The sequence below is a fragment of the Mercenaria mercenaria genome, unplaced genomic scaffold (genome assembly GCF_021730395.1).
Source record: "Mercenaria mercenaria strain notata unplaced genomic scaffold, MADL_Memer_1 contig_4492, whole genome shotgun sequence".
NCBI classification, from domain to species: Eukaryota; Metazoa; Mollusca; class Bivalvia; order Venerida; family Veneridae; genus Mercenaria; species Mercenaria mercenaria.
Genome location: NW_026462724.1, coordinates 1 through 17380, shown reverse-complemented (window position 1 = coordinate 17380; position 17380 = coordinate 1). Strand labels below are relative to the sequence as shown.

The 17380-nt window shown below is 34.6% G+C and overlaps 1 protein-coding gene across 2 annotated transcripts; it reads right to left on the bottom strand.

Moving 5' to 3' along the window:
* Window positions 1-1115: 1115 nt before the first annotated feature.
* LOC128553916 (uncharacterized) lies at window positions 1116-12583 on the bottom strand. 2 transcript variants are annotated; one of them, XM_053535114.1, is made up of 6 exons: window positions 12434-12583; window positions 8030-8161; window positions 7345-7427; window positions 6430-6583; window positions 5750-5938; window positions 1116-2476 (listed from the first exon to the last, which is right to left on the bottom strand). In XM_053535114.1, exons 1-6 carry the CDS (start codon window positions 12540-12542, stop codon window positions 2445-2447), a joined length of 699 nt encoding a protein of 232 aa, XP_053391089.1. In that variant the 5' UTR covers window positions 12543-12583; the 3' UTR covers window positions 1116-2444. The 2 variants fall into 2 exon arrangements, with proteins under 2 accessions (XP_053391089.1, XP_053391090.1); XM_053535115.1 differs by lacking the exon at window positions 8030-8161 and having other exon boundaries at window positions 12434-12567.
* Between the last annotated feature and the right edge of the window lie 4797 nt (window positions 12584-17380).

Here is a 17380-nt window from a genome sequence, read left to right as displayed (position 1 = left end):
AGGGGAAAGGAGGGGAGAGGGCATACATTTAAAAATTATATAGGTGATGTGTAAGTACCTTGTTAACACGTACCTGTGCACGTATTGGCATCTTAACATCTCGTTTGACTATAATTTATAAATGCTGTAGTTATGCGTACAATATCGCGTCAATTCAGTGGAAATTTGCCCATATTTTTTTTACAGTGTGACCGCTAAACACATCATGCGATGCATTTTTACATTGACAGATAAAATATAGTGTCTACTCCCCGTAAAGTTTAACCGCAATGCTCAAATACTCTTCATTAAAAGATATTCCGTAGATCGAAATTAGAAATTTATGTGAAAAATTAAAATCCTCGTAACAGCTTGGGAAATGCATAGACACAAAATACTTTAGTAATAAATACTAAAACGAAAAGATATATCTGTTAATAATTTCAAGCAATTCACGCTTTACCTGTAAAAGAGTAGCAGTACACGCCTGGTGCTACTACTCTTTCTAAACAAGATCCTCGTTCAAAAGTGTTTTTTCTCTCTTTTTTGTGACAGAACTTTTTTTAAGGTAGTAGGCCCTATCATTGTAATTTGATATTTGCTTAATGATGAGAAAAATTATCAGGATCGTGCTTGTATTGTCGGCAACCAGCGCCATCCCTACCTAGCCTTAAGACTTTGCATACAAAAGAACTTTCTCCTGACTTGGCTTTAGAATTCACTGAAGTTCAATAAATAGGATAGATATGCGTAAGAGCTGACTCATATATTTCCGCCCATGGATTTAATGTTTGATATGCATTATCATAGAAACATTTTACAGATGTGACTCTAACAATAAGGCAAAAACTGGTCTTTGAACCAAGGTGACTTGCATTTTAAATTATCATTGCTTTACTATCTCAATGTAGGTTTCTTACAGGCTGACCTTTAGCAATATTAGAACAACAGACTTTCTTGAGAGGTGACTGATTGCACAGCATTGACCGTTGTCCTTCCAAAATACCAGTGGATCAGTATAAGACTGTATATAGTGGTAAAGGTGTCTATAGTAGTGAACTGTTTAGTCAATATTTATTGCTGCGCATTCATAAGCTGTTCTCCTAAGGAGGTGAAGAAAACAACAACAACAACAATACCCTCTAAGTAAATACACTAAAAGTAATCTTCAACATATAACAAACGGATTATAATTTTCTTGTTCTTTATAAACTGCAAGTTTCACGCCCTATGTGGGATAAAATGCACATCTTAGTCCTTCCTCGTCATTTAACTTGAAAGTATCATATAGAGCCCACATTCCTGATTAGACATTTATCAGAATAATGGTCTTGATAACATCTGAGGTAAGTTTAAAAGTTTCAGATGAGCAACTACGTAAGTTTGAATTTAAGCACAACCGCATGTATGCAATACATGTCATTCCATATACCGAAAGTAAGAGGTCAATTTCGCATATAGGTCATGTTCAGTCAATAATTAGGTCAATAAAATGCACGATAAAAATCCTGCTCACACTACAAAGGCAATGTTTTATTCCAACATTCTTGAACCCCATCAGACTGTCTTTTTGCCTGGGGTCTACAACAAAGACACCAGTATCGTTATATCATCTTCTATTCTATCAGTACTACGTACACTGCTTTGTTTGGTGCGGAGTTTCCTTTTGCTGCATCTTGCAGCAACTTTCGTACTTGTTACGTTGTGTAATGACATAATTGCAATGTAAGCGTTGCAAGGTTATTTTTATGATATCCGACAGTCGAGATAAGAAAGTAGAATTTTTCCTCAAAATGCCGGATGAGTGCTGTTGTTGTGTTGTAAGGTCGTTTTTTTTTAATTAGGCATAATTCAACTATCTAGATCTTTCAAATCACAAAATAATAGTAATGAGAGTAAATCAAAAAGTAATGTCATTTTAACAAAAAAGTAATGAGTCTGTCAAATTACGAAAAATAGTAAATTAAATGCTTGTAAACATGTCAAATAATAAAATATTAGTAATGTGAGTCTATATTAAAGGGTAGTTATAGTCTACCAAATGGCAAAACGTAGTTATGTGGTATTAAGCGGCTATGTCTATCAAAAAAGTAATGTGAGCCTATAAAATCACAGAAAAATAGCAATGTGAACCAAATCGAAAAATACCAGTGATATGACTCACAAAATCACAAAAATAGTAATGTTAGTCTATCAAATCACAAAATAACAGTAATTCAAGTCTATGTACTATCAAAATAAAGTTTAAGGAGTCTATCAAGTCACAAAGTAATCGTGACACGAAAAGTTCCCAATCTACAGAACATCTTTATTATTATTAAGTTACTGGTGGGTTAAAATTCTGTGCAGGACATCTCTGTCTAAGAAGACCAATGACGAAATTTGATCCAATACCCATTGTTACTTTTCCACCATACACATTAAATGATCCTGAAGGTGGCCCACTCACTGTACTACCATCACCATTATCCATCAAGCCCATCGTCGGAGTTCGAGTCTGAAATACATCATAAACACACAATCCATTTGCATCCTTTAGTCTCAGAAACTCATACTCTTAAAATACGTTTTAATGCAACACCTTTGCCAAACTCCCTGAAATGACTGGAAGTACATTTTATTTTTTTTAAATTGTTTACTTGGACACATTGTTGCTACATTATCTGGTCCTTTGTGATCATCAGAGTCCATTCAATTAATCGTACCAGTAAAACAAGTTCCGATTTTAAGCTTGTGCTACAAGGGGTGTTGTACACTTCATAATTTCTCAAGATTGGGGATTATAGGTTATGCTTTCTAAAGTAACCGAGTTAAAACTAAATTGCTAACAGATGGAAGGACGACAACCAGACAATCACATAATGATTGATGTCCGTCTGACCACTGACAATAAGAGTGACCATGATGTTTTAAGGAGAAACTAAGAGGGGCCTATTGTGAATGTATTTGTTGCACTGTGACTTTAAGATTGGACCAAAATACTCAAAATCAACAGGGGACATTCACGGCTTATAGGCAATGTGCATTCCAAGTATGGAAACTGTATGTTCATCTGTTCTCCAGAAACGTACTGCCACTATCTTTGGCCTTTGATCCACTGACCTTAGAAATAAATGGAATCACCCACTGCGAATGTGCTACGTGCTTACAAAGTAACATGAACATGGACTAGTTTAATCCTTTATACTGTATTTATAGTTCAGTAATTGTTGCATAAGGTTGTAGTTTAAGGATATGACGTAGACTTTAAAATATAGTCCAACTTGCCTGCTAGCATTGTTCCTCAACTTTAAAAAAATGATGACTGGGTTGTGGAATTACAGCATTTAAAGTGTTTCATTTGAATATTGTTATTAAAATATAGTTGGAACACAGACAACGGTGAGGGGTCTTGACGACATTATGAAAAATACGACCAAGAGCTCCGCAAAGCGGGGCAATATTCATCTGATTAGTTCTAGACCAGAGGATGAAGAAGAAAAAAATGACCCGGGGTTAGGCCATTTTATATAGTTACCATGATGTAATACTGAGGCACAAGTAACTAAAGATGATTTTTCCTGGATGGGGCAAATGCATGTGTGTAATGGAGGCGTTTTAAAAGTATTTCAAGTTTAAAGTCAATATCTCGAGTAGTTTTGAAGTTTTGCTCTGGACGGACAGATTTGACATTTAAACACAATTTGGTACATTTACTTTTGACCTACCAACCAAGCTCATATGCTAATGGAGGTCAGTTTAAGTGCTATGCACATGGTCTTATTGCCACCTATCTATAAGTTACGTTTGAAGGGTTATTAAGTGTTGCTCCGGAGTGAAAATATGATGGACAGACTTGACCTTGCTGAGGCACAAGAATATAAAAGTGATTTTTTTTTAAAAAAATAGAGGGGATGGGGGTGAGGGTAGCAATGTCCTAAAATCATGTCATCACCATCCACCTACATTCCAGTCTTAAAATCAATACATTGAATAGCTGAATAGTTTTATAGTTGAGCTCCAGGCATAAAATACAAGCGACAAATTTGAACTCAATTTGTGACCTAGACCTTGACCAACCAACCAAGTTATGCGCACTGCACATTGGTTTATCATCACCTATCTAGCTAAGTGTGAAGTCAATACTGCAAATGGTTATGTCATGGACACATATATTATAGACAGATCGGACCTTGCACTGACCTTAGTCTTTGAACTGCACATCGTCTTCTCGTCACCTATCAATACCTTGAATTGTTATTCTTTGGAAACAAAATATAAAGGACAAATTTGACCTCTGAGCTCCATTTGAAACCTTGACCCAACAGCCTAGTTTATGCCCTCTGCAAATCGTCTCATTGCCCCCACCTATATACCAAGACTGAAGGCAATAACTATCTTAAACAGTTATTAAGTTACTGTATGTACAAAACACTTTCTATTTCATACTTTACTATTCAACAGTAAGTGATTAAACTATGCACCTATGCATCAAGTTTTCTCAAGATATTGAGTGGAAATGGACCACAAGTATAATGTTTGATATAAATTTCAATACTCATCTTAAATAGTCTTAGTTGTGACCTACTGACCTATGTTTTTCGTTTTTTTAGTTACAGCAAAATATTTTGGATCACGTGTATATTTTTATTCAGATTTCAATACTCATCTTGAATAGTCTTAATCATGACCTACTGACCTATTTTCTTGTTTTTTAAGTTACAGCGAAGAAATTTGGACCACGTTTATAATTTTTGATACAGATTTACATACTGATCTTTAATATTCTTAACCATGACATACTGACCTACTTTCTTGTTTTTGGAGCTACAACAAAGAGATTTGAACTACCTGTATAATTTTTGATACAGATTTCAATACACATCTTGAATAGGCTTAATCGTGACCTACGGACCTACTTTCTTGTTTTAGAAGTTACAGCAAAGACATTTGGACCACATGAATAATGTTTGATACAGATTTCAATACTCATCTTGAATAGTCTTAATCGTGACGTACCGGCCTACTTTCTTGTTTTTGAAGTTACAGCATAGAAACTTGGAGGACCTGTATAAATTTTAATACAGATTTCAATACTCATCTTGAATAGTCTAATCTTGACCTACTGACTTACTTTCTTGTTTTTGAAGGTACAGCACAGACATTTGGACCACGTGTATAACTTTTGATACAAATCTTAATACTAAACTTTAATATTCTTAACCCTAACTTACTGAGCTACTTTCTTGTTTTTTAAGGTACAGCACAGAAATTTGGACAACGTGTATAACTTTTGATACAAATCTCAATACTAAGCTTTAATATTCTTAACCCTGACCTACTGAGCTACTCTCTGTTTTTTTTAAGGTACAGCAAAGAGATTTGGACCACCTATATAATTTTCAACAGATCCCCGATCCCGATGTCCCTCGGGACATTAGTTCATGTACAAGGAGGCACTGAGTAGAACCACAACCATTCTGCAAATCTGCTATTAGCGTCCTTATATGACAACCCTAGCAGAGCTCTAGTACAAAATACAATATACACTTACTGAATGGATTCTTGTCAAGTTTTGACAACTGCTGGCAAGCAATTCAATAAGTGTTTTTTACATTACATCAGAAACGTTCAGAGTTTTATTTTCAAATTTATGAATTTTTAAATTATAAGCCCAGTAAACATGTACTGAACTTGTCTTTTTACAGATTTTATTATTGAATATAGGCCAGTTGTATAGCACAAACCATGGACCGGTGCTTTATGTGAGGAGCCATGTAATAATACATACTGCACGACTGGTTGGATTGTGAACTGGGTATCGCCACGGATCCTTCAAATCTTACATCCCCATACACATTAACAGACACCGGTCCACTATGTAGCAAATAAGGACCGCTACCTGGACGATCATAACCTCTTTTACTGAATACTATTTCTTGAATCTGTTCTACCGTGGTCTGTTTAGCTTCTGCATTTGCTGAAATGATGAATCAGCAAATGATGAATCATTACAAACTTCTTTAAATTGTCAATGTATGTATAGAATGCATTAGGCATGCAGGTAGCAATTGCAGATATAGAAGCAATTTGAATTAAACTAATTTTTACAAGAAAAGAACATTGCAATATGTTAGGCTGATGTCCTAAAAAGCCATTATTGCATAGAAAATTGCTTAAAATTAACCGCAATATTTCACTTCTGTAGGGGTCAGTTTTACTTTGTTTCAGTTCTTTGTTAACCGCAATATTCCACTTAACAAAGAACTGAAACAAAATTAAACTGACCCCTTTATATATCGATCCATTTCTTTTATTATAGTGTCAATTATGAATATCCTATATGTTAAACACTAAACAATGTTTCATGTCAAACTAAATTTTTCAAATAGCAAATCTCATCCCGAAAGACTGGGACAAATTTTGAAATCTTTTAAAAAAATTCATCTGTATCCAGTGTAGATATTATACCATTAAACTGCTCCTTAGGAACCAGCTTGTATGCCATTGCATAGTTAGTTGAAGCATTGACAAAAGCCGCTGCAAGAAGCATCTTCGGATTCTCGCCGCAGTCAACCACAACATCATGCCAGGTTTTCAGCATCTGATGGATCCTCTGCTGAACCTGTAAAATAATAAAGTATTCCCTTAAAAGCAGAAGCTAGTAGATCAGTGCTAATCATTATTTTCATAACGTACATAAACTAATTTAAGAGTCAATGCTTATATGAAAGAGTTTATACATCTCGTTCCAAATGGATGAATAAATCCATCACATGCGCTGACAAGGACTTCTTGACTCTCATATCCGAAAATCAAAAAAAAAAAAAAAATATATATATATATATATACTTTTAAGCAATTTCTACACAATTAGGTCATATGGAGAATGTCCAACTTATAAAGAAGGGAGGAAGGACTCCAGATGGGCCTTTGATATTTTTTTTTCAACTATAGCCACCTTGCTAGAACCATTATCATGGCTGCTAAATGGCTTCTTCACATGAAACAATTCTACATCCATATAACGGTTTTGAACCAAACAGTAGTCATGAGCTGAGTGATTCTATTGTTATCCCTCGCAAAACTGTACAGAACTGAGTCTTGTATACCGAGCTGCGGTGGCCTAATGGATAAGGCACATGCCCCGCAATCGGAAGGCCGAAGGTTCGAGCCCTGTCACAGACGGGTCTTGTTGTTGAAGAGAAGTTGGTTGGTGAGCCGCCAGCTAGATAACTAATGGCTATCGATTAGAAGCAGGGCCATTGATAACTCAAGGAGTTATCCAGAAAAAGATTTCGTGATGGTCGGAAATGGTTGGCAATTGTATGCCCCACCCCAAGCATAATACATTAAGCCTGTATTTTCCCAAATACGCTTACTTACGTCATCATTATAAGCCCCCTTTAGGGCATCTGCCTGTGCCTTTGTGAAATCTAGATGTATTCTAAGCTGTTCCCACTCATTTCCTGTCAAAATAGATATTATAAATTAATGAAGTTGCGAGAAAAAATGTTTTTCCAAAGCACAAACACAGTTTGGCTATTTCATTACACCGTTATTTATCAAAATAGATAACAGAACTATATGCATATTAATGACAACTAGTACCTAAATTAGTTTAAGAATTGTAATTATTTTGGTTCAACTGGGCTAGTATTCATAATTTGAATTCTGAAACTTAGATCTTTGTTTGGTTTAAACATAGTGTGACTAAAATTAGTCCGCATTTGCATTTTGAGATGATGAATGCTGACCCGGAACTCCTTTAAACTAATCTGTAAATGGCAAGTTCAAACATATGAAAAATGGAAGTTTATGTTTAAATATCTTCTTCTTCTCAGTCTATTAATCATTTTCCAAGGTTTAAAACTGAGTTCGGAGGCCAGTCTGACTAGATGCTTCTGATAGACCAAGGGCAATGTACATTCTAACACTGGTCTCCATGTTGCATTTTATAACCTAGGACACATTCCTAACTTCTCGATAAAGTATCAGAAAGGTCATTCGAACTGTAACTTAAATGTCTAATGTCATCATGGATGTTAAAAAGGAAATAGATATACATTACCTATCTTTTTACTTAAATCAAGTATCTCTTTTTCGGACATAGCATAAGGATTTTGGGTTTTAGGTTTGTTGGCTACAGGCTGTCTGGTACAATGACCGTCTCTCTCATATATTAGAATTGCTGGCTGTTGACCTATAGCAGGTGAAAACAAAATACACTGCATTTAAAGGTGTACTGTGTTTCAGTTTTCAAAGCCTGGCCAATCTTTCCAGTGCATCAAAACTTTACACCATTTAAGTGTAGAAAACATGACACTCATTCTCATAATAATATTTAAATTCTAACTGTAGCTATCATTACAGGTTATTAATACCCCTATAAAAAGCTTTTGTCAAAGAAAACAAGAACGTTCGTGATTTCCTATTACGTTATCAGTAAATAGTGCATGTTACAAAAATAATTCTCTCTAAACCGTATACGCCTCTAAACTGGACAAAAAAGCTTGGTCCCAAGGCCGTCCGGGTACGGGGGCTAAAATTAAGGGTGTTTTTTTTCTGTTTTTACTTCTAGAAGCAGCGCAATGCGGCCAAGCACCCTGATTTGAATAAAACTGACAGAGGACCTTACAAACTTTGATAAAGAACATCAAGCGGTCCCTGAGAGGTCATTTAAAGGTACAGTTGGTACTCGATATCTCGAATTCCAAGGGATCGAGCATTTTACTTTGAGATGAAAGATTTTCGATTTAAAATGCTATTTTGTGCTTGTGTTTTTCGGGACGGTACTTAAAAATGTCTTCAAGATAGAAGGGATTTTGAGATAAGCGCTATCGAGTTTTAAATGACTTTTAGCTGTAGTGACTCCTAAATGGGGACCACCGTCCTCATTTTAACATAATTAGGACAGGAGAAACAGAAACAAATTTTATTTGGTAGAACATAAACAGAATACACAAGCTATGTATAGCTTCTGACCGACATGAATTACAAATGTACATTTATAACATAATAAAAGTGTTACACAGTACATTTAGAAAAAGTGAATGAAGGATTGCCATGAAAAAAAGAGTTTCCTACTGACAGTCACCTAATTTTCTCTACTACAGTATAACATAATGACCTGCTATCGTTGAATGATGTATAAACAATATTGTACTATATACTTGGATTGAAATAAGTTTATATTAGTCATATTAATCAACAATTGATAGAAAATGCAAAGAACAATGTTGCTATTCGTAAACTTAAATCATACCACATTAGTGTAACATCTGTTTAAAGCATTGCAATATTACTTTTTAAATCAGTAAAATCTTGACTAAATTTAGAGGACTTGATTATAATGAATAATGATAAATCATATTTATAAAATACTTGAATACTCATCACTTGACAGTTTCTTGTTTTAAAGTTTCACACAGGCTTGTAAACATTAATAAGCTATATGGTAAATGGTATCTATAATTCTTGCTCGCAACCCAGACGTTAAGATGTAAGTTTTGTCAAGCAGTGCCTTTTTGCCTGTCTGCCTCCGGGGATTTCTGGGGTCTTCTGTCACAAAAACAGACGTGTAAGGTCTGTCAACATTTTCATTCCAGTCTAACACTGCCATGTTTGTTCTTCTTTCATATTCCTTTTTGCCATATGATAGTCTTTTGTCATGATATATCAGACATGCTTTGATAACAGATTCTAGGTAATGTGTATCCATGCAATGAACATAGTCTTCCGGTGTCTTGTATATTTGAAGACTTTTGATTGCTTTGGAAAGCATAGACACTGCAAAACTGTCCTTTTAAATTAACTTTGATGGTACATAATTCCTGTCTGCTTTACATCGTGATTCTGCTAAGCAGTTTTCATGTTTATCTTGATAATGGAAAATAATGATTTCAAGAGTTTGTCGTAGTCTTTCTGTTGATCCCTGAAATTTTTTCATCGCATATTAAACATGCGTTTTAACAGAAGCAGCTTTGTCTCTTAGCTCGTTGTGCCATTTTTACCAGGGCCACTTGTAACTGAATTAATTACTTTGGAAACACCTTTTTCAGCATGCCAAGTGTCATTCAGAATTAGACTTGCTGTATGATCCAAGACGTTTGCATGGGGTTGCAAGGAAATTCATTCATTGGCTTTAGAAGTACTCAATACCATATTTTTTAAACCTAAAAGTGGAGTAATTATGTCAAAAGAAAAGGTAGAGTCATCGAACTTAATTTGTACTCTTGCTTTATGATCCAACATGTTTTTGTGAAATTTCAATCCAATGCATGCCGAGGTTTCAGAAATACTGAAGGAAATATCACTTTGTGACTTATTTCAAGTGCAAAAAGGGAAATGATTCGGTCAAATGAAACGTTATGGAACCTAGTATGTGAACTTATCTTATGATAATCTAAAAACGGGATGTGATGGGAGATTTTCATTAGTCTAATAAATTAAATCAAGATAATGTGCATAAACAACTTTAACCGACGTTGACGCCGAAACCGACACTGGGGCGAGTAGGATAGTTTTCCATATACTTCATACAGTCGAGCTAAAATTATAGTTTCAACAAAAGGAACAGAAAGTAAAAAAGAAAAGAAAACAAGGGTGCCATAGTGACACTAAGTCGCTCACCTGACCTTAAAGGCCTAGATTTTGGCAGTGGGCCAAGGGATTTCTGTCTTCACCAGCACAGTTTGGGGCTAATGACCATCACAGTATGGTTCCAATAAACAAGGGTCATTGTTTATTGGAGAGTCAGTCTACCTTACAAGTGTATCAATTAGTAAGAAGGGGAAACAATGTAATTTATTTTAAATTAATGAATAAATGATAACTTTTAAAGTTATACTAGTTTTTTTTTTGGCATTTCTATGTAAAGAAAAATATTAATTGATCAAACACAATAATAAAATAATCATAAAGTTATTTTCATAATAATGAAATAATGAGAAACTTACTTAAAGAAATATGCAAGTGTTTTTTTTTCAAATTCTGTCTGGAGAATTGTGATATTTTAGAAAAATGTGACTTTTACTCATCTAAAGCTTGCAGAATACTTTAAATAACATTTGTCTAGAATTGAAAACAGAATGTGCATTTCAAAGTTACAAAGCAAAGCATGAAAAAAGTCACTTTTGGCAACATACTGAAAAGGCAAATTGAGGATAGATGGAACACAATAATTTTATATTCAAATAATGTATCTTTCATCATCCTATATGTAATATAATAATAATAATAATAATAATAATAATGATTATGATTATGATTATTTTTTATTATTATTATAATCATTACTATAACCATTAAGGTAATAGTTATTATCATCTATATAATATCAAAATAATAATTATTATTATTATCATTCCACATTCACTGAAGAAAAATTAATTTCTTTCAACTCCACTGCACACATTTTCATGGTCTAGTTGGGGTCCCTGCTGTGCTAATTGCCCTCTAATCAGTTACTGTTACATAATCGCTGATAAGCAGCAGATAAGATGGGAGTTGTATATTGGATTTGGGGGGGGGGGGTACACTTGTATAGTAGTGAATCTAGGCCTTTAACTATTTGACCTTAAATATAGGTATGTAACACTGAGTTATGAATGGTAACATCTGTGTCAAGTATAACTCGGTGGCGCCTGTAAGGAGCCATATGCCAACATAAAAAGCTATTGAGCTAATAAGCTATTGAGTAGATACGATTTTTGTACTAACAGATACAATGACCTTCACCTTGAACCATCAATCTCAATATCAATAGGGGTCATGCATTGCCAATGAGTGATGTTCGATATCAAGTTGGAGGATCATAGGTTAAAGCAATTTTAAGGTAATGAGTGGAAACAAAACTGCAAATAGAATTGCACACAGTCAGACAGACGACCTGCACTATCATAAAATACGTCCGATTGGTCATATAGAAATGGAATTCTCACCTTAAATCTATGCAGATCAAAATCAAATTTCCCCACAGAAAGGTTTTCACTTTTTCTCTTGTTTAGAAAGTATATTTTAAACAATTGGAGAAACAATAACATTCTATTTTTATGTCTTCTGGAAAGTTGCCTTTAATGTTACAAATCACTTTATAATTCTTTTCAAGTGGACAAAGCAAACAAAAAAACAACAAACAAACAAACAAAAAAAACCTGGCAAAATATTTCCCATTTTTGTTGGTAACCATGGATATTCAAACTACAGTAAATATTTATATAGGAAACTATGTTAGAATATATAGGAAAGTGCAAAAATATAGGGCAATATAGGAGTTGGCTGACCGTCTGAAAGCCAAATACAAAAATGAAAATTTGTATTTATTAAAATTTAATAAATATAATAGCAACGTACAGCCTCTATTAAAACGGACATTGTAAGCCTTTAAAAATAACAGTCATTGATGTGAATCAAGATTTTTCATATTGTAAAGAGCTGTATGAAGCTATCATTACACACCAAAAATCGCCATTACCAACATCTTGTATCTGTTGCGTTTGCATTTCCATTTGGCGGTTATAATCCTCGAGCTGCTTCTTCATTATCTGTATTGTTTGATGCAAGCCATTAATATCACCATGCATGGACTGTACATTTTCATGAATCTAAAGAAACAGACATTTAAAACAAGAAAGGTGGAAACTTAAGGAAAACGAGGTTTTCAAACTTTGTATCACGCCAACAGATGGTCATGTTCTATTTTACATATCTGACTGCATTTAATCATTCCATTCAAAAGTACAGGTATAAGAAAAGTACAATTAAAAGTTATAATAGGTAAGGGTAGATTTCTCGGAAGCACATAGCACCTAAAACACAGCCTCAGAGCCACGCATTAGCAAAGTAGGCCCACAACATAAAGAAGCTGTAATGGAAAAATATTATAGACGTGTTGCTTCAAACATCTAACAAGTACATATTACTTTATGTGAAATATAGATAGAGGGTGAGGAAGTGGTAAAAAGGTGGGGTGTGGGGGGATGTGGAATTTGAAGAGGAAAGAAGAACATGGATGAAAATACAAAGGGAATGCTACGTTCCTTAATAACAGTCACACTACAACGTAAGCGCAGACACTCGTGTACCACAATCAAACACACAACCATACCCAACTAAATAACATAGAAAACAGTAGGGCACTGTCTTAGACTCACAATCACACAAACGCACCAATATAAGCAGGAAAAAACAATTGTGTACCTCCTTAGGATTCTGTCAGCCTGAATAAAGGGGAGCCACGAAAACTAACTCAAAGTAAAGGGGGAGGGATGCAAAAAGTAGCGCAAATGCAAGGGGAAAGGAGGGGGGCAATAGGGGGAGTAAGGAGGAGGAAAAAACGCATACAACAAACAAGAAAACATACGCAACAGACGATACAAGACAGACAGAAAACCAGTTGAAAATAGGGGCACCGCCTTGGAACGGTCAGTAACCTATATAAAGGAAACTGGGGGTTTAAACGCGTTTAGGGCATGCCAACCTCGCACTTACCCTATTTTCAACAATTTAGACAACACAATGTATATAAAATCCCCGCTGAGAAAGGCTCTAACATTAGCGCAAAAATAACAAATTAATAAAGTAAAACATAAAATTAAGGTAAATCTAAAGTATAATTACACCAATGTACTCAACAACTTGTCTGAAGTCAGAGCACCAAGAGCCTAAACTCGAAACCAGCTTTTGATGATCAAAGTGATTTTTTTTAAATTTTAACTATGACCCCATTTTTCTATTTTAATTACCCAATGGCATTAAAATGACCTTGTTATCTCAAAAAAGAAAGAAAAAAGGATCTTAGTGAAATCTGAACCGACACTATTCCGTTCCACAGCACGAAAATCGATTTTTTATTTCAACTTTGACCCCATTTTCTATTTGTAGTTACACTGACCTCGACTCTGAACCAAGTGAGCCCAAATGCATTCCTTTGTGTTCAGAATCGCTATCTACACACCAAGTATACTGACAATAGGTGTATCTAAACTAAAGATACTGGTTGGAAGCTATTTTTCTATTTTAGTAACAGTGACCCCAAATACCATCCAAAGTTAATTCTATAGATAAGCTTACTGTACACAAAGTTTGGTGGCAGTAAGCAAGTCCAAACTAAAATTATAAAGCGGAAACCACCTTTTTAATGATTACAATGAGAAAAAATCTCTTTTTTTAGTAACTGTGGCATTGACCTTGACCCAATGGCATTAAAATGACCCTTTTTATCACATAAAAAAGGAAAAAGAAACAAAATTAGAATTTGAACCGACACTCTTCCTTGCCACAGACCAAAAAGAAACTTTTGGCTCAACACTCTAGACCACTTCGCCATCATGGAATTTTCAAAATGTGAAAATTATTCAATACATGCTGACCTTGAACTTGACCCCAATGACCCCATATACAATCCCAACCTTGGTTTGTCTATAAGCTACTTAAAGGCCAAGTTGAATTTCAATATAAATTATCTATGTAAACTAAAGTTATTGAGCGGAAACCTTTTTTTTAATTTTTAGCAACAGTGACCTTGACCTGAAAACTAGTGACCTCTTATGCAATCTGAAACTCTGTTAACGCAAGTTACATATATACCAAGGTTTATTTGAATCGGTCACTCCTAACTCATGTTAATGAGCTCAAACCAACCGTTGACGCCGCCCACCCAGACAACGACATTCGGCAATTAACAAGTCTTAAAACCTGATGATGCTAAAACTAACGCTAAACGTAACTCATACCGCCGATAAAGACTTTGTTTGAAAAGGTTATAACGGTACATGTAATACATAATATCAACTGTATCTTTTTGAATACTTCTCAATGCAATTTTTATGTTCAATTCGGAAGTTCATTTTATCTATATTCATGATAAAGTAAGGAGTATTGTGCTTTGCAGGTCATTACATTTTTATCTATCATTTAGCCTAGTTACATCGAATTCCCTTCATTGGCTTTAGAATTGTTGTCTTAAATCATAAAATCTGACATTTTAAATGCAGTGTTTTACACAACAACAACAATTAAGTAGGAAATAGTCATAACAGAGGTAAGGTTCTTCTTTCACTTTGTAAAGTCGCATTTACTCCACTTTGTGGAGTCAAAGTTATTGCCTTAAAAATATGATGTACGAAAGGGCAGATAGCTTCATTATTATATGGTAATTGTGCCTTACGAATCCTCTTAATGTAATGTACCACTGTAGCAAGTTATATCATAATCCATTCAGTGGAATTAAGGTTATGAAAATGTGAAAAATTACCGTACTGTTCCTAAGTTTTGCACACACTTAATATTTGAACACCTTCAAAATATGCAGATAATTATTAATTAGAATACAATTAGAAAGGAAGATAACTCTATAAAAAAGCATGGATATTTATGTTCACTTATCTTTCACTGTGCTAAGTATTAAATTTCCTTTAGAGAAGTTAAAGTGGATCCTTCAGTTTAAAGATGTTCAAAAAATGCTATCATTATACAGGACAGAGTTATAGATATTGTGCCTATTAGTTCCTCTTATAGATATGTGTCATAACCATTTTATATTAAATTATCTTCGGTGGTTTTAATGGAATTCTTCTAAAGATAGAAAATGCGAACAAATCTGTTAATTTAGAAACGGAGACAATTTGATGGTGTGTCCATGGGACACTGGTGGCCCCGCTTCCTGTCGCTGCATGTGGTTTAATGACTCACTAAGTATTTTATTTGTAAAGGACCATAAATCTGAACTATCTAAGTGGAATCCCAAACATAACACCAGGTGAACAACCATTTATGCTATATAACAATCCTCCAACGACTCTAAATAAAATACTTTTTGAAATACATGCGATACAAACTTGAATGTCCTTTACGCATAATTTCGGTGGGAAAAACAAGGACCATAACTGTGGTCTGAAAAAGAGAAATGAAAAACAAAACTTCCCGTGCTGAATAATATTCGCATTATTTCATGAATCTAGGTCAAATGAATTATAGGATACGTGCGACATAAACATTTATGCATATTTTTGACTAAGTTAAGGACCATACCTCTTGTCTGGCTGATAGAAATCTCAAAATAAATCCCAGGTGGACAACTTCACACGCTGAATAATATTCCTATAAAGTTTTATAGTCCTAAGTCAAATAATGTTTAAGCTTCATGCGACACACATCTTTAGGCTTTTTATGCATATTTTCAAGGGCCATTACCACACCCTATAAACGACTGTATTCCCCTCTTCCTCTTGCGAGTGACCAAAACAATAAACTGACAGCTAAAAGTTGAAAAACAGCATTTTAAAGTGACTGATTTGCTTTGAAGGTATGCATATTTACATTTTATCGGAAGCTTAACATGATTTGTTTCTGTAAATAATGTGTTAGTCTGATGACTGGTAGAATTAGAGCAAAAAACTCGATTGATCACTGATCTTGTCCAGAAATTGTACATTGTCGGCGTCAAAAATACTTATTTCTTGCTTGAAGAATGACCTACATGTAAATTCCACAGTTTCATGGATAAAGAAACAATACTAGTTTGGTAAAATAAAATAAAATCATTGATGAATTCTCCAATTTGTTTATAACCGTAAATGAAAGAAGATTCGGTGTTATTTCCTGACTGTATGCACGCTTGCTTAATTACTGTACAAGTGCTTGCGAGTTTGGTAAACAAAACTGTATGCCTGTTTGTGAGTGACTTCATTATAAAATATCGGCGTTTCCTATGCTCCTGTAGTATTTCTTCATATCTAGAACACGCAAACAATGTTTGAAAGAGGATGGTATAAAGCAGTCACCATGCGGTCTGTCTGTTCGGTCTGTTTGTATATGTGTCCTCATATATTTGGTCGTGCAATTACTTCAGTGCTATTACACCTACCTCTCTCAAAAGTTTACATATAAACATCGGCCTTATGTAGTTAATGTCCATCTTATTATTTTCCTTTTTCTTTTTAAAGTGACACTTAAAGGTGAAACATGGTCTGCTTTTCGTGTCAGTGCCATAACTTCTTTATGCATTAAGGGATTTTGAAATAAATTGGCACAAATGTTCACCATCATGAGACCGTAATGCGACGATGTGTCGCATACAAGACTATATTTTCTAGAATTTCAAACCATTGAACCCAATATATAATCGCAACTGCAGTTAATAAGGTGTGAAAATATGGGGTGATTTGGAGTGAAACGGCACCAGATTGAATCCACTAACCCGTTGTGGATCGCTTTCTTGACAGGGTCGCACAGTAAACAGCTCTATTTTAGTTTTGTCTTTGTATTTGCCATAAACACGTGAACTTTAACATGAAACTTGTCTTATTTTACTGAAAATACATTCTGCGAACATTTTACAAGCAGAAGTGCTATTAGAGGAAAGAATGAGGGTTTATTACCTCATCTGAGCAAGAAGTGTTCAAGGTGAGCTTTTATGATC